The 23732-nt window shown below is 43.2% G+C and overlaps 1 protein-coding gene across 1 annotated transcript in view; it reads right to left on the bottom strand.

Moving 5' to 3' along the window:
* Positions 1-567: 567 nt before the first annotated feature.
* ENDOV (endonuclease V) overlaps positions 568-23732 on the bottom strand; it is an 89083-nt gene continuing 65918 nt past the window's right edge. Inside the window, exon 8 of the mRNA XM_075350741.1 lies at positions 568-812. Within this exon, the coding sequence (XP_075206856.1) occupies positions 747-812 (66 nt within the window). The 3' untranslated portion in view covers positions 568-746. The remainder of the gene's footprint in view (positions 813-23732) is intronic.

Below are 23732 nucleotides of genomic sequence, written 5' to 3' on the forward strand. Positions count from 1 at the left end.
TAGACATGGCACGAAGTCCAAGTACCTGCGCAAAGAGGCTTTTCGCTTTAAGTGTGGGAGCATGCTCAGTATCCTGAACTGAGGACTTAATCTCAGAAATGACACAATCAGGCTGAACATGCTCACCAGGCGAAGCACTGGACTTTGGCTCTGGCTGGGGTAAATCGGCGCGCACATGTATACTAGCCGCCTCTCCACACTTAGAGGTGGAGGAGGAAACAGCCAGCTGGACAACCCGAGGCACGGCCAAAAACAGCAGCCGGCGCCAGGATGCAACTGGAACCGCAGCAAGCTGCTTGAGGCTCAGGCAACGCCAATTGTAAACACTCTCCTTGTCCTTCACTAGCATATACACATACAGATCTTCTCCTCTGTACGTGGCTACTCATGAAAGTCATAGTTATTTGCTAGAGCTGAATCTAATGTACAAAGCTGGCAGACAGCCACGAGCCACACATCACGGGCTCCCAAGCCACAGGTTTGGGACCACTGGTCTAGAACATGTAGATTTATCTTGTGCAACATGAAAGACCATATTTTCAATCCGTAGCCATCAAAAGTCAACGATTGGGATAATATCTTTATTGCAAAATAAATATTCTGGATAGAAAGGAAAATTTAATTTAAAAGATTAAAATAGAGAACAACTTTTAAATCACAGCTGAGACGGACATCAGACGCGAGTTTGACTTATCAACTCATGCCGCCCCGTTGTTGCCAGTCTTTACTACCTTCATGTAAGTGGGTCAGTCCTGAGGCTTCTGCTTCTCGTTGGTTATTTTAACACAGAATTCCCTTGATCGTATATCGGCCTGGAATAAAAACCAAACTGAGCTGAACAATTTGGATTAAACAAGGTTTTTCATAAATCTTAAATATAAATCCCAGTGAGAGCTGAATTGACTATTTGTACAGGGCATGTCCACCTATGAACACCAAGTTCACGCATTGGTTAAACAAAAGTTGTATAAAAGCAACAAAAAAACCACAAATTTTCTATACTCACTCCTGGCACATTTTGAAAATGCCATCCAGCTCTTTTCACTCTGTCCAAAAACTAAAGCTACATAAAAAAATGGGTAACAATTTCTGTCTCCCTCCGCCCCATGGCAAAGAAGGAGCATTACCATTTTGCTGAGGCAGATTGTATGTGTACTATGAACATTTTTTCGAGTCAAAGCATGCATGTTGCCCTTTAAGTGTGGCACGTGCGGATATGTGCAGTGGTTGGATCCAGAGCTAATTTTTGGAGCCGGACTCATCAATCACTGCCACCTTGCTCGAATGTGCAGGCTCAAGTGGCATTGCTAGGGTTTACATAAACCGCTGTACTAACACCAATATTATATATAATATTAATATAACACCATCAATCAGACCATATAGTGGTAGATACCAGTTCTGCATCAGCGCACAGCAGATTCTACAAGCAATTCCGATACAGGTAAATATAGTGATTCACAGGTGACATCCTCTTTTTTGCAGGCATTCCCTTTGGTCATGACGACTTCTCCCATCCATGACTTGTTTCTGCAGAATTTATTGCACAGCCATCTTTGGGGGAAAAGCAATAAGACAGTTTTCCCAAACTCTACCCAAACCACATAGTGCCACATTCAAGGCCAAATGTGTTGGCACCCTTGAAATTGTTCCAGAAAATTAAGTATTTATCCCAGAAAATTGTGGCAATTACACATGATTTGTTATACATGTCAATTTATTTATACATTTCCATATGGATCGCGATCTGTAGATCCCAACCTCTGATCTTCTTGACACCCAATTTATTGATGTTAGCACTGAAGGACCACCCTCTTGGATAATAGGCAGCAGAACTCAACACATGTCACTGCTACCTAGCTCACACCGCTCAATACCAAACCATGTATATTGTGGTTTATTAAAGCCCGTTTATAAGAGCACAAGTCCTGCATTTATGCACCCTACCCATTTTTCAGATGCTACTTTTTTGTTACTACTCAATGGACCCTCAAGACAATGCCCACTCCACTGATGCCACTGCTAAAGCCACTATTAATCATGCCACCAGCCATTCTTCCAATTCCCCGATTCCAATTCTGAAAGATGATCCCTTACATTGATTCCAAATTACAACCATTTGGGTTTACACACTTAAGAATCACAAACACCAAAATATCCTATTGCAACGCTCTATCCCACAAAATGATGGTGTCTTGTAAACATCAGCCTTTACTTATCTCTGTGTTTGTTATTAGAGTCCCAACACAAATGTCTGTGCTCCACCAGGGCTCATGTGTACTGGCATCACAGATTGCCCATTTTCCTATTTCTCACCTCCCTGGATTGGCCTTGCCAAAGGACAAGGATACAAAACTGTGGTCTAGAATGTAGATGCTGAGCACTGTGTGTATTCCCTCGAATAGCAGCTACTGTGGCTGGGTTATGGTAGAAGAACTGTTGGCTCAAAGGTTGGCACAGAAGGGTGATAATGTGGCGCAGTTCACCCACACAAAAAAATCTAATCTCTGATTAAATGAGGTGTCATAGAGGAGCTGGGGAGTTGTGAAAAGACATTTGAACATCAAGATTCCTTTATAGCACCTACCAGTGCGAATTCCCATCTTGAAACCCACTGTCAAACTTGTCAAAGGCCCCTAAAAGTTTAGTTGTGTCTCTATAATACAGTGGGACAATCAGTTTTTCCTCCAGAGCAAAGATGTTGAAAAGATGACTCTACTCAATATGAAAACTCTATGTGGGACACTCAACAAGAGGGGAGGATGGAAGACTTCAGCTGTGAAGCTTATGGAAATTAATGCAGCTCTTTATTATAATGCAATATCAGAGGGTCAATATCAGAGAAAGAGGAAAAACGGATTACAGACTCGCCAAAATATAGGGCAATTTTTCAGGGCTTCAACTCCTTTAGAATCCAGCAGTGTAATCCAATTCACCCCATTTCTGACACGTACATGAATTTTGCTATCCTGCGTTAGGTCAACTAAAGTTCCTGTTACAGGACCTGCAGTACCTGTATCCTTCTTCTATAGAGATTTGTTTTACTCATTTAGGAGGTAATAAATCTTCCATCACCACTTTTATAACCCAAGAAGGAGTGAGTAGATCGTGTCTATGTTGACATCACTTCTTAGGCCTTGTGCGCACTAGGCGTTTTTGCTGCGTTTTTTACCGCGTTTTTGTGCTGAAAACGCAGTGACATTGCTTCCCCAGCAATGTCTATGGGTTTTCATAAGTGCTGTCCGCACACAGCGTTTGTTTGTAGCTGCGTTTTTGTGGTGACCACAAAAATGCAGCATGTCAATTATTTTTGCGTTTTTCACTGCGTTTTTCACCCATTGAGTTCAATGAGATGTTCAAAAACGCAATGAAAAACGCATATAGCTGCGTTTCTATGACTAAAAACGCAGCTATAAACGCAAGGGGTGGGCACTACAGTGACGTGTACAGGAAGAGGATTCCTTCTGTTGGTAAACACAGAAGCATGAATCCTTCCGATACCGTCACCGCCGCTTCCACAACCCGCCTGGTGCCATGTCAGCTCCCGTGCAGCGTCATGTCTGGGCGGGAGGTGGAGGCAGCGGCGAAAACAAAAGTGAACAGTAGAAAAAAAATTGTCATACTCACCTGTCTGCAGACTCCCGGTGCCATGCCCGCTCCCAGCTCCTGTCCCGATACCGCCGCTCTGGCTGTGTGCAGTCTCCCCGGGGCACGTACGATGCTTGCAGGACCTGGCGATGGATCACCTGATGCAGTCACCTGACGCATCAGCAGATTGTATTTCTCGCGGTGTCGCCGGCTTTTTAGCGCCCAACCGGCTTAACTTATCAGCTGATCCTGCCATCAGGAGACTTCATCAGCTGATTACCGGCAGCTCCTGTAGCGATGGGACAGGATCAGACTCTCATCCGATCGCTCCAGGAGCTGCCGGTAATCAGCACATAAGTGAGTATTTTTTTTTTTTTATACTGATGCATCATCTGATTGTATAATCAGCTTATATACAATCAGCTGATCTGTGATGTGATTCACATCCTAGAACCTGACACATCATCTGATCGCTTTGCCTTCCAGCAAACCGATCAGATGATATTGGATCCGGATTGGACGGCGCGGGACCCTTGACCCAGGATTACTGCGGAGGGGGGTTCTTTATTTCAATAAAGATGGAGTCACTAATTGTGTTGTGTTTTATTTCTAATAAAAATATTTTTCTGTGTGTTGTGGTTTTTTTTTATCATTACTAGAAATTCATGGTGGCCATGTCTAATATTGGCGTGACATCATGAATTTCGGGCTTGGGGCCAGCTGATAATATACAGCTAGCCCTAACCCCATTATTACCCAGTGAGCCACCATCACCAGGGCAGCTGGAAGAGTTGGATACAGCGCCAGAAGATGGCGCTTCTATGAAAGCGCCATTTTCTGGGGTGGCTGCGGACTGCAATTCGCAGCGGGGGTTCCCAGAAAGCATGGGCACCCTGCACTGGGAATCCAATCCCCAGCTGCCTAGTTGTACCTGGCTGGGCTCAAAAATTGGGCGAAGCCTATGTCTTTTTTTTTTTAATTATTTCTTGAAATTCATGAAATAAAAAAAAAAAAAAAAAAAAAAAAAAGGGCTTCCCTATATTTTTAATTCCCAGACGGGTACAAATAGGCAGCTGGGCGTTGGGGGCAGCCTGTACCTGCCTGCTGTACCTGGCTAGCATACAAAAATATAGCAAAGCCCATATAATTTTTTTTTTCTTTTTGGGCAAAAAACTCCTGCATACAGTCCTGGATGGAGGATGCTGAGCCTTGTAGTTCTGCAGCTGCTGTCTGCTCTCCTGCATACACTAGTTCTGCAGCTGTCTGCTCTCCTGCATAGAATGAAGAACATATTGAAGAAGGAAATGCAGACCTTTTTTTTTTTTCATCAACAATCTTTAATGGCATTGTGCACTGATTAAAAATGCAGTGAGCAAAAACGCAGAAAAAACGCACCAAATCGCGGTAAAAACGCATGCGTTTTTGCCGCGTTTTTTAGCCGCGTGTGCGTTTTTTGAGACAAAACGCACATAAAAACGCAGCGTGAAAAAAACGCCTAGTGCGCACATACCCTTATACAGGGTTAGAAACAAATAAAAAAGCTACACACTGGTGGAGAAAAGAAGCCTCGGCTTCCCAAAGATAAAGAAAAATGCCTACATGGTATAAAATTCTGTCATTTACAAATTATTGGTGATCTTAAGGCCGCTTTACATGCTGCGACATCGCTAGCGATTGCACCCGCCCCCATCGTTTGTGAACAATATCGGTAGTGAGCGTAACACGAACTTAGCTTCCTAACGACGTCGCTGTGGCCGGCGAACAACCTCTTTTCTAAGGGGGCGATTCGTGCGGCGTCACAGCGACGTCACACAGCGAGCCACCAATAGAAGCGGAGGGGCGAAGAGCAGCCGCATAAACGTCACTCCCACCTCGTTGCCGGAGGACGCAGGAACGCTGTTGTTCGTCGTTCCTGGGGTGTCACACATAGCGATTTGTGCTGTCTCAGGAACGACGAACAACCTGCGTCCAGAACGAGCAACGATATTTTGAAAATGACGAGGTCGGATGTGCGTCACGAATTCCGTGACCCCAGCGACATCTCGTTAGCGATGTCGTTGCGTGTAAAGAGGCCTTTAGGAGTAAACTCCAAAGCCACAATATATTTTATGGTTAAGTAATGAGTTAAAGGAAAGAAAATGATGAAGTTTTGGTGTGAGAATATATAAAAGACTTGTGATTAACTGATATATCCAGATGTGTCCTAGTGAGCAGAACTTTAGATGCCCCTCTGGTCATGGATGGTGCATGAGGAATCATATGCTTTTAGTTTCTAGCATTAGGAGTGATGAGGACTCGGTACAGCTGGCTGTGCTTTGAAGCACTCCTCTTGTCAGTGTTGATTAACTAATGAGTCCATCGGCATCACACAGATTTATCTAGGCGAGAGTTGCATCTTCATTCATCTAATCCACAGAATAAAGGCGGCGAGGAACGTGAAATAAACATTAAAGGGAAGCTGAATGGGTAATTTAGATCACAGAGCAGACAAGAGGGCAAAAAAAAAAGTAAAAAGGCTCCAACGGGAAACCTCTCGGGGCGTCTCGGTGTGGAAGGACAAAGAACAACATTTACCTTTCAAGTCAAATGTTCTAGATCAAGATGAGTAAAGTAGAAATCTGCTACCTAATGTGGGGTGATAACATGACTGTATTTCTGAAGTGCTTGTCTCATTTCTTGAGCTCTTACTCCCTGCTTTCTTTATCTCTTATCCACACATTTGTATCCCATTCATGGAACCATAAATGACTGAATATGCCAAGAATCTACCTCTGGGAATACTTCTCCTAGTAGGAAATAAGGTTGTCTATGTGTGGGTGAAAATGGAGGTCTACATACAAAATGGATAACAAATAAAATATGTATTTGGCTTTAAAGGGTATTTCCATCCCTTAATGTTGTAATGGCATACTACAAGAAAGATCGTGCCGGGGTGTTGATGTCCTGAACCACTGCGGATTCCATAGAGGAAAGGGAAAGAGGTCTTTTAGATATTTTTTCTGCCCCATTGCATACAGCGAGTGACTTGGAGCATCACCCTGTGAGGAAATTTGGTAAAGAGCTGCTTCGCTAAACTAACAGCAACCTCATCAATCCATGGATCAGGGGCAGCAAATGTACGGCACTAACACATCCCTTACATAACAAAATCTAGGGGCGATCAAGCAAAACATGGTGGTGCCAAATCTTGCAGAATGAAAGGGACTCTAGCTAGTGCTTGGGAGTAAAGTTGGTGCAAATTGCTTTGTATTTGCCAGGCCATCGTCTGATGGACAGAAGCAGGAGAATATCCTTTTTGCCTGACAGCATCCGAGACATTGCTTTTGAATAGCCGGCCTGGAAAGAATGGAATGGTGAGTCACAATGCAACCATGACATCGAGCCAGTGCGGCTAATCAAAAGAGCTGTGGATGCAGTAAGATAAATAGGTGATTCCCCAGGTGCCGTCCAGCGACCACTGACTGACTGTCTCGGATATGCAAATCGATTACTAACATTTCTACTTGGGAGTCATGAACTGCCCCCTATTTCCCTCTATTATGCCCATATGTAGGGTATGTTCTCATGGGAAAATCTACTCTGGAGAAAATCAACTTGTAGTGCATACCCCAGTGGCTCAATTCGTTATCTCTAGGGTTTACTCATAAACCTTGTTGGGCTTATTCTTTGGCTAAGGAAAATTGAGCAACACTGGTATGATGGATAATATTGGAGCACGAGTCAATTGTTGCATCAATCCATTAGACAGTCTACACAAATGTTATGCTACCAAAATGGACAGAAAATAGCATTCTGTATCATCATCATCATCATCTCACATGTGCCACTGTTAACACCAATCAATGAAAGGAGGTGCATTTTCTCACTTGGAAACGTATATATACGTACCTATACTGGCAATAGAAGGTCACAGCATTTGGCTGTGCAAAATACTCCCTGACTTTCTATTGTTTCTGCTGTTAGTATTTTTAATAGGTAACTTTACTGCTGGATTTTACCCTTTAGGACCCAGCAAAGCCCTCCTTCCATCCAGGTGCTGATTATCAGTATTTTTTCATGTGCTTAAATACTCCCATCTTCCCTGGACTTGTCCTGGTGATATTATTCAGTTAATTCAAGCTCTGATCTCTGGTTGCAAGCAGGAGGCTTGTACTCATCTGTGGTATTATTGGGGAACCTTTACTGAACTTCTTCCTGAGTCATCTGTGGATGAGTAGTTAATGCATTTTCCCTCTGTGTGTCGTCCTTGTGTCTTCTATAGTATTAGTAGGGTTGACAAAGAGCTCATCCCACCTGTTCCCTATATAAGGTCCAGCACTAGGGATACCTAGGGTGAGATATCCGGCTTGACACATAGGTACGGAACCTATCTAGGGTGGTGAGAGACCTCAGGGACCAATCGTAGGTTTGGTCAGTGGTTACCATCATCCCCTTCCCTTTAACTGTTCACTTGGTACTTTCATGTACCTAACATGACAGTAGGTCCCCATGCGTATTACACTATTGACCAATCCCGACAGCTTCGTTTGACTTTAGTCTAATATGTATGGGGCCCTCAATGCAAAAAGTCCACTTATCTCCATTTGCTGTTCCCTGTTATCAGCCGTGTCAGGCTGTTGAGGACAACTGTGTTCTTCAATAAGATAACTCGGAGAATCCCAGAATCTGCCAGCTCCATGAATGGTAGAGTATCCTACTTATCTGTAATCCAGAGAACGTCTAACTCATCTAAAAAGGTACAGTCACACTAAGCAACATCGCTAGCAACATCGCTGCTGAGGCACAACTTGCTAGCGATGTTGCTGTGTGTGACATCCAGCAACAACCTGGCCCCTGCTGTGAGGTTGTTGCTGAATGTCCTGGACCATTTTTTAGTTGTTGCTCTCCCGCTGTGAAGCACAGATCGCTGTATGTGACAGCGACAGAGCAACAACTAAATGTGCAGGCAGCAGGAGCCGGCTTCTGCGGACGCTGGTAACCAATGTAAATATCGGGTAACCAAGAAGCCCTTTCCTTGGTTACCCGATATTTACCTTCGTTACCAGCGTCCACCGCTCTCAGAGCCGGCTCCCTGTTCCCTGCACACGTAGCTGGAGTACACATCGTGTAATTAACTAGATGTGTACTGTGGCTAGGAGTGCAGGGAACAGGGAGCCGGCACTGGCAGTGTGAGAGCGGCGGACGCTGGTAACCATGGTAAGGGCTTCTTGGTTACCCGATATTTACCTTCGTTACCATCATCCGCCGCTCTCAGCTGTCAGTGCCGGCTCCCTGCTCCCTGCACACATAGCCAGACTACACATCGGGTAATTAACCCGATGTGTACTCTGGCTAGGAGTGCAGGGAACCGGCACTGGCAGTGTGAGAGCGGCGGACGCTGGTAACCAAGGTAAGGGCTTCTTGGTTACCCGATATTTACCTTCGTTACCATCGTCCGCCGCTCTCAGCTGTCAGTGCCGGCTCCCTGCTCCCTGCACACATAGCCAGACTACACATCGGGTAATTACCCCGATGTGTACTCTGGCTAGGAGTGCAGGGAACCGGCACTGGCAGTGTGAGAGCGGCGGACGCTGGTAACCAAGGTAAGGGCTTCTTGGTTACCCGATATTTACCTTCGTTACCATCGTCCGCCGCTCTCAGCTGTCAGTGCCGGCTCCCTGCACACATAGCCAGACTACACATCGGGTAATTAACCCGATGTGTACTGTGGCTAGGAGTGCAGGGAACAGGGAGCCGGCACTGGCAGTGTGAGAGCGGCGGACGCTGGTAACGAAGGTAAAAATCGGGTAACCAAGGTAAGGGCTTCTTGGTTACCTGCTGTTTACCGTGGTTACCAGCATCCGCAGAAGCCGGCTCCCTGCTGCCTGCACATGTAGCAGAGTACACATCGGGTAATTAACCCGATGTGTACTGTGGCTAGGTGTGCAGGGAGCCAGCACTAAGCGGTGTGCGCCGATAACCAAGGTAAATATCGGGTTGGTTACCCGATATTTACCTTAGTTACCAAGCACAGCATGCTTCCACGTGTAGCGACGCTCCAGCGATCCCTGCCAGGTCAGGTTGCTGGTGGGATCGCTGGAGCGTCGCTTAGTGTGACATCTCACCAGCGACCTCCTAGCAACTTACCAGCGATCCCTATCAGGTTGTATCGTTGTTGGGATCGCTGGTAAGTTGTTTAGTGTGACTGGGCCTTTACTTCAACTTACTTCATATCTCTTGTTCAACCAACAGTTATCCCTGCTTACCCACATATATTGTAGGTCCAAGTTCAGCTCAGCCAATGTGCATGTGCACTGAAAAGCAGCAGAAGCTCTCCCTTGGTAATATAAGGAGTTATCATATCCAAGTTAATTTGTCCAAACCCTGTTTCCATATCAAAACTCCTTGGTGAAGAACTGGAAGATCCACCTACACATTAGATAGTTCGGCGGACCTGCTGAAATCAGTATATTTGCCCGAAATTAATCTGAAGCATATGGTGAGGCAAAGACCTTTTTTTAACTTTAGGTTTAGTTTGCCTTTATGTGTTGCATTCTATCTTTGCAGTTCTATGTTATTTCTGTGCCCAGAGACTTAAGCAGATTAATATTGCTGCTCGGGTCTGGATAGATATTATTACATATTACAGCTGTGGAATCCTTGGCTACAGTGCTCATATGGGAGCCATGGATAGGAAGTGCAAAAAAAGGATTTATATTAGCAACTTCCCCTTAAAAGACCCACACTGGTCACTGTAGATCCAGGTTTCACGTTCTGGTAAGCTTTATCCATAGGCTTCTTACTTATGCTGTGCCGACTCAACCATAAGGATGTTTGGCACCCACCGGCGCGGGCTCGACTTGTTTCAACCTGGGCAGTTTCTATGATTTCTTCCCACTGCCTTGGTAATGTGACTTGATGTCTCCAGTCTATCTATGTGCTAGTTATTACTAACTAGAAATAGGCCCGATGCTATCGCATCGGGAGTGCGGTGAGATGAACATCTGTCTATGCTTAGTGGTGCTGACAGGAGCAGTGGACATGTGTCACAGTGTTCGCGCTTTTAGGGCTAATTTAATGTGTTAAAGGCTGTGTGAATTTTTATTGTAAATAAACATAATGTATATGGTTTTTTTTCTCTCTCTCTCGTCAGTGCCGCCATGTCTAGTCAGTGCCGCCATGTCTAGTCAGTGCCGCCATGTCTCGTCAGTGCCGCCATGTCTCGTCAGTGCCGCCATGTCTCGTCGCTCACCGCAGCATCACTCAAGGCATGGCGATGTCAGGCAAGGGCGGACATACCCGGCCACACCTTCTTACTGCTCCGTGACATCACAAATATGTAATTTAAAACACCAACACCTCATTATACCTGGATGTGGTATGTGTAGCACAATGTTAGACCGGGAACAGAATTGTGCTTTCTCAGCCCACAATTTGGGTTCCTCCTGCACTGTTGTCCCTGGTTACCATGGCTATGATGTGGGTACGAACTGCGGCTGCACAACTGACAGTGCTGCAGTGCATTGTGGGATACGGTTACATCCGCAACTGGCAATTATGTATATAGATGTATATGTGTGTGTATATGGCTGTACGCTGTGTGTACATGTCGTCTGTGTATATGTATGTGCAGGGGCGGACACTGATAGCTTGGGGCCCCTGTGCAAGAAATTGTACCTGGGTCCCCCCTTCTATGGCGGCATAATATATATACACATACATACACAAATATATATATATATATATATATATATATATATATATATATATATATATATATATATATATATATATATATATATCTCACTCACTACACCCCCCATATACTACACCTCTAATATACTACATCCCCATGTACTACATTCCCTTATACATCACTGCACCCCCCATATACTACACCTGTAGCAAACTACACCACTAAACACCCATATACTAAACCCCTATATACATCACTACAATCCCCATATATTACACCCATATATACTACACCCCTATATACTACACCTGTAAGATACTACATTACTACAACCCCCATATACTACACCTGTAATAAACTACATCACTACACCCCCCCATATATTACACCTGTAACAAACTACACCCCTATATACTACATCACTACACTACACTACCCATATACTACACCTGTAATAAACTACTTCACTACACCCCCCATTACTACACCCCTATATACTACACCTGTAACAAACTACACCTCTATATAATACATCTGTAATAAAACTACTTCACTACACCCCTATATACTACATCACTATATACTACAGCTGTAATAAATTACATCACTACACATCCATATACTACACCCCTATATACATCACTACACCCCCCATATACAGTTATATGACAAAGTTTGGGCACCCCTATTAATGTTAACCTTTTTTCTTTATAACAATTTGGGTTTTTGCAACAGTTATTTCAGTTTCATATATCTAATAACTGATGGACTGAGTAATATTTCTGGATTGAAATGAGGTTTAGTGTACTAACAGAAAATGTGCAATCCGCATTTAAAAAAAATTTGACCGGTGCAAAAGTATGGGCACCCTTATCAATTTCATGATTTGAACACTCCTAACTACTTTTTACTGACTTACTAAAGCACTAAATTCGTTTTGTAACCTCATTGAGCTTTGAACTTCATAGGCAGGTGTATCCAATCATGAGAAAAGGTATTTAAGGTGGCCACTTGCAAGTTGTTCTCCTATTTGAATCTCCTATGAAGAGTGGCATCATGGGCTCCTCAAAACAACTCTCAAATGATCTGAAAACAAAGATTATTCAACATAGCTGTTCAGGGGAAGGATACAAAAAGTTGTCTCAGAGATTTAAACTGTCAGTTTCCACTGTGAGGAACATAGTAAGGAAATGGAAGAACACAGGTACAGTTCTTGTTAAGCCCAGAAGTGGCAGGCCAAGAAAAATATCAGAAAGGCAGAGAAGAATGGTGAGACCAGTCAAGGACAATCCACAGACCACCTCCAAAGACCTGCAGCTTCATCTTGCTGCAGATGGTGTCAATGTGCATCGATCAACAATACAGCGCACGTTGCACGAGGAGAAGCTGTATGGGAGAGTGATGCGAAAGAAGCAGTTTCTGCAAGCACGCCACAAACAGAGTCGCCTGAGGTATGCAAAAGCACATTTGGACAAGCCAGTTACATTTTGGAAGAAGGTCCTGTGGACTGATGAAACAAAGATTGAGTTGTTTGGTCATACAAATAGGCGTTATGCATGGAGGCAAAAAAACACGGCATTCCAAGAAAAGCACTTGCTACCCACAGTAAAATTTGGTGGAGGTTCCATCATGCTTTGGGGCTGTGTGGCCAATGCCGGCACTGAGAATCTTATTAAAGTTGAGGGTCGCATGGATTCAACTCAGTATCAGCAGATTCTTGACAATAATGTGCAAGAATCAGTGATGAAGTTGAAGTTACACAGGGGATGGATATTTCAGCAAGACAATGATCCAAAACACCGCTCCAAATCTACTCAGGCATTCATGCAGAGGAACAATTATAATGTTCTGGAATGGCCATCCCAGTCCCCAGACCTGAATATCATTGAAAATCTGTGGGATGATTTGAAGCGTGCTGTCCATGCTCGGCGACCATCAAACTTAACTGAACTGGAATTGTTTTGTAAACAGGAATGGTCAAATATACCTTCATCAAGGATCCAGGAACTCATTAAAAGCTACAGGAAGCGACTAGAGGCTGTTATTTTTGCAAAAGGAGGACCTACAAAATATTAATGTCACTTATGTTGAGGTGCCCATACTTTTGCATCGGTCAAATTTTGTTTAAATGCGGATTGCACATTTTCTGTTAGTACAATAAACCTCATTTCAATCCAGAAATATTACTCAGTCCATCAGTTATTAGATATATGAAACTGAAATAGATGTTGCAAAAACCGAAATTGTTATAAAAAAAAGGTTAACATTAATAGGGGTGCCCAAACTTTTTCATATGACTGTATTACACCTATATATACACACTACATCCCTATATACTACACCTGTAAGATACTACATTACTACAACCCCCATATACTACACCTGTAATAAACTACATCACTACACCCCCGATATATTACACCTGTAACAAACTACACCCCTAAATAGTACATCACTACACTACCCATATACTACACCTGTAATAAACTACATCACTACACCCCCCATTACTACACCCCCATATACTACACCTGTAATAAACTACATCCCTACACCCCTATATACTACACCACTATATACTACAGCTGTAATAAATGACATCACTACACCATCATATACTACACCACTATATACTACACCTGTAATAAACTACATCACTACACCCTCATATATTACTTACTATATACTACACCCCCATATACTACACCCCCATATACTACACTACTAGATACTACACCCTCATATGCTACACCACTATATACTACACCTGTAGTAAACTACATCACTACTCCCCCATATACTAAACCCCCATATACTACACTCCCATATACTACACGACTATATACTACACCCGTACATACTACACCCCCATATATTACACCACTATATACTACACCCCCATATACTACACCACTATATACTATACCCCATATACTATACCTGTAATAAACTACATCATTACACCCCGATATACTACACCAGTATATACTACACCCCCATATACAACACCCATATATACTACACCCCGATATACTACACTACTATATACTACACCCCCATATACTACACCACTGTATACTACACTCCCATATACTACACCACTATATACTACACCCCCATATACTACACTACTATATACTACACCACTATATACTACACTCCCATATACACCACTATATACTACACCCCCATATGCTATACCACTATATACACCTGTAGTAAACAACATCACTACACCCCATATACTACACCCCCATATACTACACTCCCATTTACTACACTATATACTACACCCCCATATATTACACCACTATATACTACACCCCCATATACTACACTACTATATACTACACCCCTATATACACACCACTATATACTACACCTCCATATATTACACCACTATATACTACACCCCCATACACTACACCACTATATACTATACCCCCATATACTACACCACTATATACTACACCCCCATATATTACATCACTATATACTACACCCCTATATACTACACCCCCATATACTACACCTCCATATATTACATTACTATATACTACATCCCCATATATTACACCCCCATATATTACACCCCCATATACTACACCCCAATATACTACACCACTATATATTACACCCCCATATACTACACCACTATATACTGCACCCCCATATACTACACCCCCGGCACGCAGTGTGTGATGAGGGCGATCTGACCAGGGCCCCCCAGAGCTCCAGACAACAGGTCAGATTACCCTCATTACTGACTGGCGAGCAAGGGCTCCTATTCACCGCACTGGCTAAACTGGCGATATGGCTGTACGCTGTGTGTACGTGTTGTCTGTGTATATGTGTGTGCATATGGCTGTACACTGTGTATACGTGTCATGTGTGTGTGTGTATGTATTCTCTCTCTCCTCCCCCCACCCCCGAAGAAAACACGGGTCATGTAAATAAAAGATTTTCTATATTTACCTGTATCCAGCGGTGCGGTCTTCGGCTCTGCTGTCACCCACTCCTGACTACCGCTCATTATACTCACTGAATATTCAGTCCACTGAGGAGCTGGAAGCCGGAGCAGCGCTGGGGACTTCAGTGCTGGGGACCACATCGCTGGGGACAGGTGAGTATCCAGGTGTGTGTGGGTTCAGTGTATATATGCTTGTGCGCTATGTGCTTGTATGTGCTGGTGTATCCATGTGTGTCTGTGTACAGGCTGCTACTGTGAGTGTGTGGGAAGAGTGGTGACATGTATGAACTGCGCCTGCGCACCTGACAGTGCTGCGGTGCATGCTAGAATAGGGTTACAGAAACTGCCGATTATGTATGTAGATGGAGACTACTCAGGGAGTTGCGATTTGGGATTCCATACCTAAGAAAAACTCTACACAGAGGACATGTTCGGATATGCCCATTTAGTGGGACAGTTCATGGGTTAGCCAATGGGCAGATCCATGGTGATACTGATGGGAGGGTCTATGATGTCATTGGGTGGATCTGTGGTGATGCTGATGGGAGGGTCTATGAGGTCATCGGGTTGATCCATGGTGACACTGATGGGCTGGTCTATGACATCATCGGGTGGATCTGTGGTGATGATGATGGGCAGTTCTATGATGTCATCAGGGGCCCATTTTGGATACCTCTGAAGACTGACTAGCTTAGGTATAGAGAATTGATTTCATTGAACACACTTCCCACAATCCCCTATGTCTAGAGGTTAATTAAGTATTTGATCCAATGGCTCTCCTCAACAAAAGGGTTTGCTCAGTAATTCCTCCTCAATGGTTTTAATAACTAAGCAGATTTTTCAAGAGTGAACCAAAATAACTTTGAAGGGGTTGTCAAGAATTAGGAATAAGAATCTGCTTTTATTTTTTTGAAAAATATCACCACTTCTGTCTATGGGTTGCGCTTGGTATTACAATACAGAACAATTCCATGGGGGTAATCTATAATTATGTGGAGCAGTTTCTGGGAAGTAAAAAAACGGACTTGTTTTGAATGATTATGAACAATTCAGCAGATAACACAATGGAAATATTGGAATTCGATAGATGACGAGGTCTGTAATATCTGGTCCCCATTAGATCAATATCCATGTGGGTTACATTATTGAGAAGTGGCAATCTCCCTTTATCATGTCCACATAAGGAATGGCATCATAAGTCTGAATTACAGGCGACTTTAAACTCCAGAGCTGCACTAACAATTTCATCAATGGAAACAGAACAAGCTTATCGATAAACACACCCTGACACCAGTAACAGATACACAGCTGGGCGCTCGGTAATCCGTTTGCTAGGTCGCTCCGCAATGTCAATTTGACATGCTCCTGTGATTTCGCCGTCTTTGGTGAAATAGTCAGACTACGGCGGGAAGATACTTGAGTATTCAGGTACAAGGACTCCTGCCATTACTTAAAGGGAATCTGTCCCCAGGTTTTTGCCACCAAATCTGAGAGCAGCATAATGTAGGGGCAGAGATCCTGATTCCAGTGATGTGTCACTTACTGGGCTGCTTAGTGGAGTTTGGATAATTTCCTGCTGCTTAAACAGTGATTTTATCATTAGATGACTACTTGGCCTGCTGCCAGGTAGTCCAGCATATTCATGAGCTCTGTATAACTGTCTGCTGCAGAAAAAAACATTTATTTTATTAAAATGACAGCTCAGTAAGTGACACATCGCTGGAATCAGGGTCTCAGTCTCTACCTTATGCTGCTCTCACTTGAGGTAGCAAAAATCTGGTGACAGATTCCCTTAAAATCTTTCTAACCTTCTCTTTTTTAACTGATACTTTGTTGTACAGCTTAACTATATCGCAATTCTAGTACTGCTGCTCCTGCTGAGCCAGCTCTGCTATCCACATCTCTGTTGCTGAGTAAGCTCTGCTACACGAGGTCCTTACCGTTCTATCAAAATGGTTGTCTAGCTATACTAAAGGCCCCGTTACACACAACGACATTGCTAATGAGATATTGCTGGGGTCACGGAATTCGTGACGCACATCTAGCCTCGTTAGCGACGTTGTTGCGTGTGACACCTACGAGCAAACGCTAACGATCCGAAATAAGGGATATATTGTTGATTGTTGACACGTCGTTCCTTTTCAAAAAATCGTTGATCTTTTAGGATGCAAGTTGTTCGTCGTTCCTGAGGCAGCACACATTGCAACGTGTGACACCCCGGGAACGACGAACAACAGCGTTCCTGCGTCCTCCGGCAACGAGGTGGAAGTGACGATAATGCGGCTGCTCCCCGCCCCTCCGCTTCTATTTGCGGCCCACTGTGAGATGTTGCTGTGACACCGCACGAACCTTCCCCTTAAAAAAGGGTTTGTTCGGCGGCCATAGCGACGTCGTTGGGAAAGTATCTGCGTGTGACGCGTACTTCCGATATTGTTCGCCACGGGCAGTGATTTTCCGTGACGCACGCACGACGGGGGCGGGTCCGATCGCTAGCGACATCACTAGCGATGTCGCAGCGTGTAAAGTGGCCTTAACTCTACCACATTGTGGCTGTAGTACTGCTTCTCTTGCTGTAACAGCTTTTCTACATTAAACTCTGTTGCTGACTTAGCTCTGCCACACCAGTTCCACCCTGTTGCGTCAACATGGCTATATAGCTGTAGCTGATGCTCTGCAACATTGTGATTTTAACACCGCTTCTTTTGCTGTGACAGTTATTCTACATTGATCTCTGTGGCTGACGCAGCTCTGCTAAACCAGTTCCTCACTGTTGAGTAAGCATAGCTATATAGCTGGGCTAGCTTTGCCACAATGAACTCTGTTGCTCACTTTGCTTTGCTACACTGGTTCCTCACTGTTGATCATGGCTATATAGCTGGGCTAGCTTCTGTTGTTCACTTTGCTTTGCTATACTGGTTCCTTACTGTTGAATATGGCTATATGCAGTCACATGAAAAAGTTTGGGCACCCCTATTAATGTTAACCTTTTTTCTTTATAACAATTTGGGTTTTTTGGAACAGCTATTTCAGTTTCATATATCTAATAACTGATGGACTGAGTAATATTTCTGGATTGAAATGAGGTTTATTGTACTAACAGAAAATGTGCAATCCGCATTTAAACAAAATTTGACCGGTGCAAAAGTATGGGCACCCTTATCAATTTTTTGATTTGAACATTCCTAACTACTTTTTACTGACTTACTAAAGCACTAAATTGGTTTTGTAACCTCATTGAGCTTTGAACTTCATAGGCAGGTGTATCCAATCATGAGAAAAGGTATTTAAGGTGGCCACTTGCAAGTTGTTCTCCTATTTGAATCTCCTATGAAGAGTGGCATCATAGGCTCCTCAAAACAACTCTCAAATGATCTGAAAACAAAGATTATTCAACATAGCTGTTCAGGGGAAGGATACAAAAAGTTGTCTCAGAGATTTAAACTGTCAGTTTCCACTGTGACAGAGAGTAGTAGAGAATGGGTTTCACAGCCGCGCCAAAAGACTACTGGATTCTTCTCAGATTAATGTTTCTTTTATTTCATAAAGGTCAAGTCTACGCGTTTCAGGAGAACACAGCTCCCTTCCTCAGGACAAACCAGCAAAGAATCATCAAATCAAATTGAGATTTGATGATTCTTTGCTGGTTTGTCCTGAGGAAGGGAGCTGTGTTCTCCTGAAACGCGTAGACTTGACCTTTATGAAATAAAAGAAACATTAATCTGAGAAGAATCCAGTAGTCTTTTGGCGCGGCTGTGAAACCCATTCTCTACTACTCTGTTATCTGCCTCATGGGGACCGCTGCCGGGACTTGGTGTTACATGCTGCTATAGGTGTTGTGACTGTCACAACCCGAATTGGTGAGTAGGATTATTCTTTGCTTCACCCTATATATATATTGGGGTAAGACCCTATTGCGCTTTCTTTTTCCACAGTTTTTACTCATAAGTTTCCACTGTGAGGAACATAGTAAAGAAATGGAAGAACACAGGTACAGTTCTTGTTAAGCCCAGAAGTGGCAGGCCAAGAAAAATATCAGAAAGGCAGAGAAGAAGAATGGTGAGAACAGTCAAGGACAATCCACAGACCACCTCCAAAGACCTGCAGCATCATCTTGCTGCAGATGGTGTCAATGTGCATCGGTCAACAATACAGCGCACGTTGCACAAGGAGAAGCTATATGGGAGAGTGATGCGAAAGAAGCCGTTTCTGCAAGCACGCCACAAACCGAGTCGCCTGAGGTATGCAAAAGCACATTTGGACAAGCCAGTTACATTTAGAAGGTCCTGTGGACTGATGAAACAAAGATTGAGTTGTTTGGTCATACAAAAAGGCGTTATGCATGGAGGCAAAAAAACACGGCATTCCAAGAAAAGCACTTGCTGCCCACAGTAAAATTTGGTGGAGGTTCCATCATGCTTTGGGGCTGTGTGGCCAATGCCGGCACCGGGAGTCTTGTTAAAGTTGAGGGTCGCATGGATTCAACTCAGTATCAGCAGATTCTTGACAATAATGCGCAAGAATCAGTGACGAAGTTGAAGTTACGCAGGGGATGGATATTTCAGCAAGACAATAATCCAAAACACCGCTCCAAATCTACTCAGGCATTCATGCAGAGGAACAATTACAATGTTCTGGAATGGCCATCCCAGTCCCCAGACCTGAATATCATTGACCATCTGTGGGATGATTTGAAGCGTGCTGTCCATGCTCGGCGACCATCAAACTTAACTAAACTGGAATTGTTTTGTAAACAGGAATGGTCAAATATTCCTTCATCCAGGATCCAGGAACTCATTAAAAACTACAGGAAGCGACTAGAGGCTGTGATTTTTGCAAAAGGAGGATCTACAAAATATTAATGTCACTGTTATGCTGAGGTGCCCATACTTTTGCACCGGTCAAATTTTGTTTAAATGTGTTTTGCACATTTTCTGTTAGTACAATAAACCTCATTTCAATCCAGAATTATTACTCAGTCCATCAGTTATTAGATAGTTAGGTCCAGAAATATTTGGACAGTGACACAATTTTCGCGAGTTGGGCTCTGCATGCCACCACATTGGATTTGAAATGAAATCTCTACAACAGAATTCAAGTGCAGATTGTAACGTTTAATTTGAAGGTTTGAACAAAAATATCTGATAGAAATTGTAGGAATTGTACACATTTCTTTACAAACACTCCACATTTTAGGAGGTCAAAAGTAATTGGACAAATAAACCAAACCCAAACAAAATATTTTTATTTTCAATATTTTGTTGCGAATCCTTTGGAGGCAATCACTGCCTTAAGTCTGGAACCCATGGACATCACCAAACGCTGGGTTTCCTCCTTCTTAATGCTTTGCCAGGCCTTTACAGCCGCAGCCTTCAGGTCTTGCTTGTTTGTGGGTCTTTCCGTCTTAAGTCTGGATTTGAGCAAGTGAAATGCATGCTCAATTGGGTTAAGATCTGGTGATTGACTTGGCCATTGCAGAATGTTCCACTTTTTTGCACTCATGAACTCCTGGGTAGCTTTGGCTGTATGCTTGGGGTCATTGTCCATCTGTACTATGAAGCGCCATCCGATCAACTTTGCGGCATTTGGCTGAATCTGGGCTGAAAGTATATCCCGGTACACTTCAGAATTCATCCGGCTACTCTTGTCTGCTGTTATGTCATCAATAAACACAAGTGACCCAGTGCCATTGAAAGCCATGCATGCCCATGCCATCACGTTGCCTCCACCATGTTTTACAGAGGATGTGGTGTGCCTTGGATCATGTGCCGTTCCCTTTCTTCTCCAAACTTTTTTCTTCCCATCTATCTGGTACAGGTTGATCTTGGTCTCATCTGTCCATAGAATACTTTTCCAGAACTGAGCTGGCTTCATGAGGTGTTTTTCAGCAAATTTAACTCTGGCCTGTCTATTTTTGGAATTGATGAATGGTTTGCATCTAGATGTGAACCCTCTGTATTTACTTTCATGGAGTCTTCTCTTTACTGTTGACTTAGAGACAGATACACCTACTTCACTGAGAGTGTTCTGGACTTCAGTTGATGTTGTGAACGGGTTCTTCTTCACCAAAGAAAGTATGCGGTGATCATCCACCACTGTTGTCATCCATGGACGCCCAGGCCTTTTTGAGTTCCCAAGCTCACCAGTCAATTCCTTTTTTCTCAGAATGTACCCGACTGTTGATTTTGCTACTCCAAGCATGTCTGCTATCTCTGATGGATTTTTTCTTTTTTTTCAGCCTCAGGATGTTCTGCTTCACCTCAATTGAGAGTTCCTTAGACCGCATGTTGTCTGGTCACAGCAACAGCTTCCAAATGCAAAACCACACACCTGTAATCAACCCCAGACCTTTTAACTACTTCATTGATTACAGGTTAACGAGGGAGACGCCTTCAGAGTTAATTGCAGCCCTTAGAGTCCCTTGTCCAATTACTTTTGGTCCCTTGAAAAAGAGGAGGCTATGCATTACAGAGCTATGATTCCTAAACCCTTTCTCCGATTTGGTTGTGAAAACTCTCATATTGCAGCTGGGAGTGTGCACTTTCAGCCCATATTATATATATATAATTGTATTTCTGAACATGTTTTTGTAAACAGCTAAAATAACAAAACTTGTGTCACTGTCCAAATATTTCTGGACCTAACTGTATATGAAACTGAAATAGCTGTTGCAAAAACCCAAATTGTTATAAAGAAAAAAGGTTAACATTAATAGGGGTGCCCAAACTTTTTCATGTGACTGTCGCTGGGCTAGCTTTCCCACATTGAACTCTGTTGCTCACTTTGCTTTGCTACACTGGCTCCTCACTGTTGAGTCAACACTTTAATCACTAGGCCACCTTTATTATATTGATCTCTGCTGGAATGCTTTATTGCTTTGCTTCATCAGTTGCTGTTACTTCCATTCTGCAACTCTAGGTGGATACAGTTCCTTCATGGATCCTCATATGCAGGTAACATAACAACCCTCCAGTGATGTCCTAAGGCAGCACCGCAGTCTTACATCAGATTACAGATTTGTAAAAATCATGTCCTTTGCAAAGAATACTGGGAGATTTTAGCTCTGAAGGCTGTGAATGCAGCTTTGGACCATAATACAGGTTTCAAAGCAGGATAAGCACAACATAAAGAATGCAATGCTATTGCAAAGAGACTGAACTTTACATGTAGACTAATCTTTCATATCAATTGTGTTCAGTGACGGACATAAGCATGAGATTTCGTCCAGGCGGCAGGGTCCTCTGCTATAAACGTTGGCATTTCTGCCAGCTGAAACACCGCCATCCTGGCAGAGATGATTGCTAGCGACGTCAGTGCTGGTCTCACTGTCCTCGTGCTGCTATGATCTCATTGACTCTCCAAGGGAAGGGGGGACAGGATTCATGCTGCGCTCTGCTCCAAGCTATTCATTTCAGGTCGTGCTGTCCGGCAACCTCTGAAGGTGTAACCTACATTACCTAGACCCATGGACTAATTGATTGGGAGTTATTAATATCATCCCCTCTGCAGCCAACATTACATCACCTATTTGGTAGGGAGAATTCCTGCACATTTCTGTCACCAGGTCAAAAGAGGCCACTTTTTGTTCGTATTTTTTCTTTTTAATCTGCCATATTGTTAAAGAGATACAAGTCTTATTATTTAGTGCTAATTTGTATGTACTTTACAAGGGGGCGGGTCTCATGGATCCTCTGGGGCGTGTCTTTATCTGCTTGGCATTATTTCCCTGTTAGCACTACCCTCTTAGCGAAGACCATAAGAAGTAAAGCTAAATAAAGCGACCCATATCTCTGGAACCGTATGGCAAATTTCATAAATACTAAAAAAAATAGAATATTCAGGGGAACAGCGTGAATAAGGTAAAAGCAGAAACTGACTACTTTTGACCTGGTGACAAGTCTTCTTTAGAGGGGAATCCTAGTCTTCTGTTATTCTTCATTTGGTGGAAAATTTAGATTTTATAGTTCTAGAAATGAATGATATTTCCTAATTTTCTATCCAATCTATGAAGGATGTAGTGTTGGGTTGGCATACCAACATGGCACCACTATGTCAGAACGGCAGCAATCTTTCTTTCCCATAACCTAGACATCAGAGGGTACTGCCAGACATTTCCCTTGCAGTAACACTTATAGAGGGAATGACCAAGTACCTGACGTCCACTCCCCATAATATCTTTATGACATAATGTTTATTAAAAACAAAGCTACTACTATCACTGACTAAAAAGTCTCTTAAAATGGCTCCAAACGTAACAAAAAATACTGGTAATACACCTTTTACATTGATGACTGCAAAAAGAAGTGAGGACCACAGTCAAACTACAGACTGAAGGACTGACCAATCCACCAATGGCAGATGTCAACAGAAATGAAGAATAAGGCTACTTTCACACATCAGTTTTCTGCATTCAGGCACAATCCTTTTTTTTCCTGATCCAAAGGATCCGGCAAAAAAATGTAAAACCGTATCCACCGGATCCGGTTTTTAACGGATCCGTTA

This window comes from Anomaloglossus baeobatrachus, chromosome 5 (assembly GCF_048569485.1).
Source record: "Anomaloglossus baeobatrachus isolate aAnoBae1 chromosome 5, aAnoBae1.hap1, whole genome shotgun sequence".
Taxonomy (NCBI): domain Eukaryota; kingdom Metazoa; phylum Chordata; class Amphibia; order Anura; family Aromobatidae; genus Anomaloglossus; species Anomaloglossus baeobatrachus.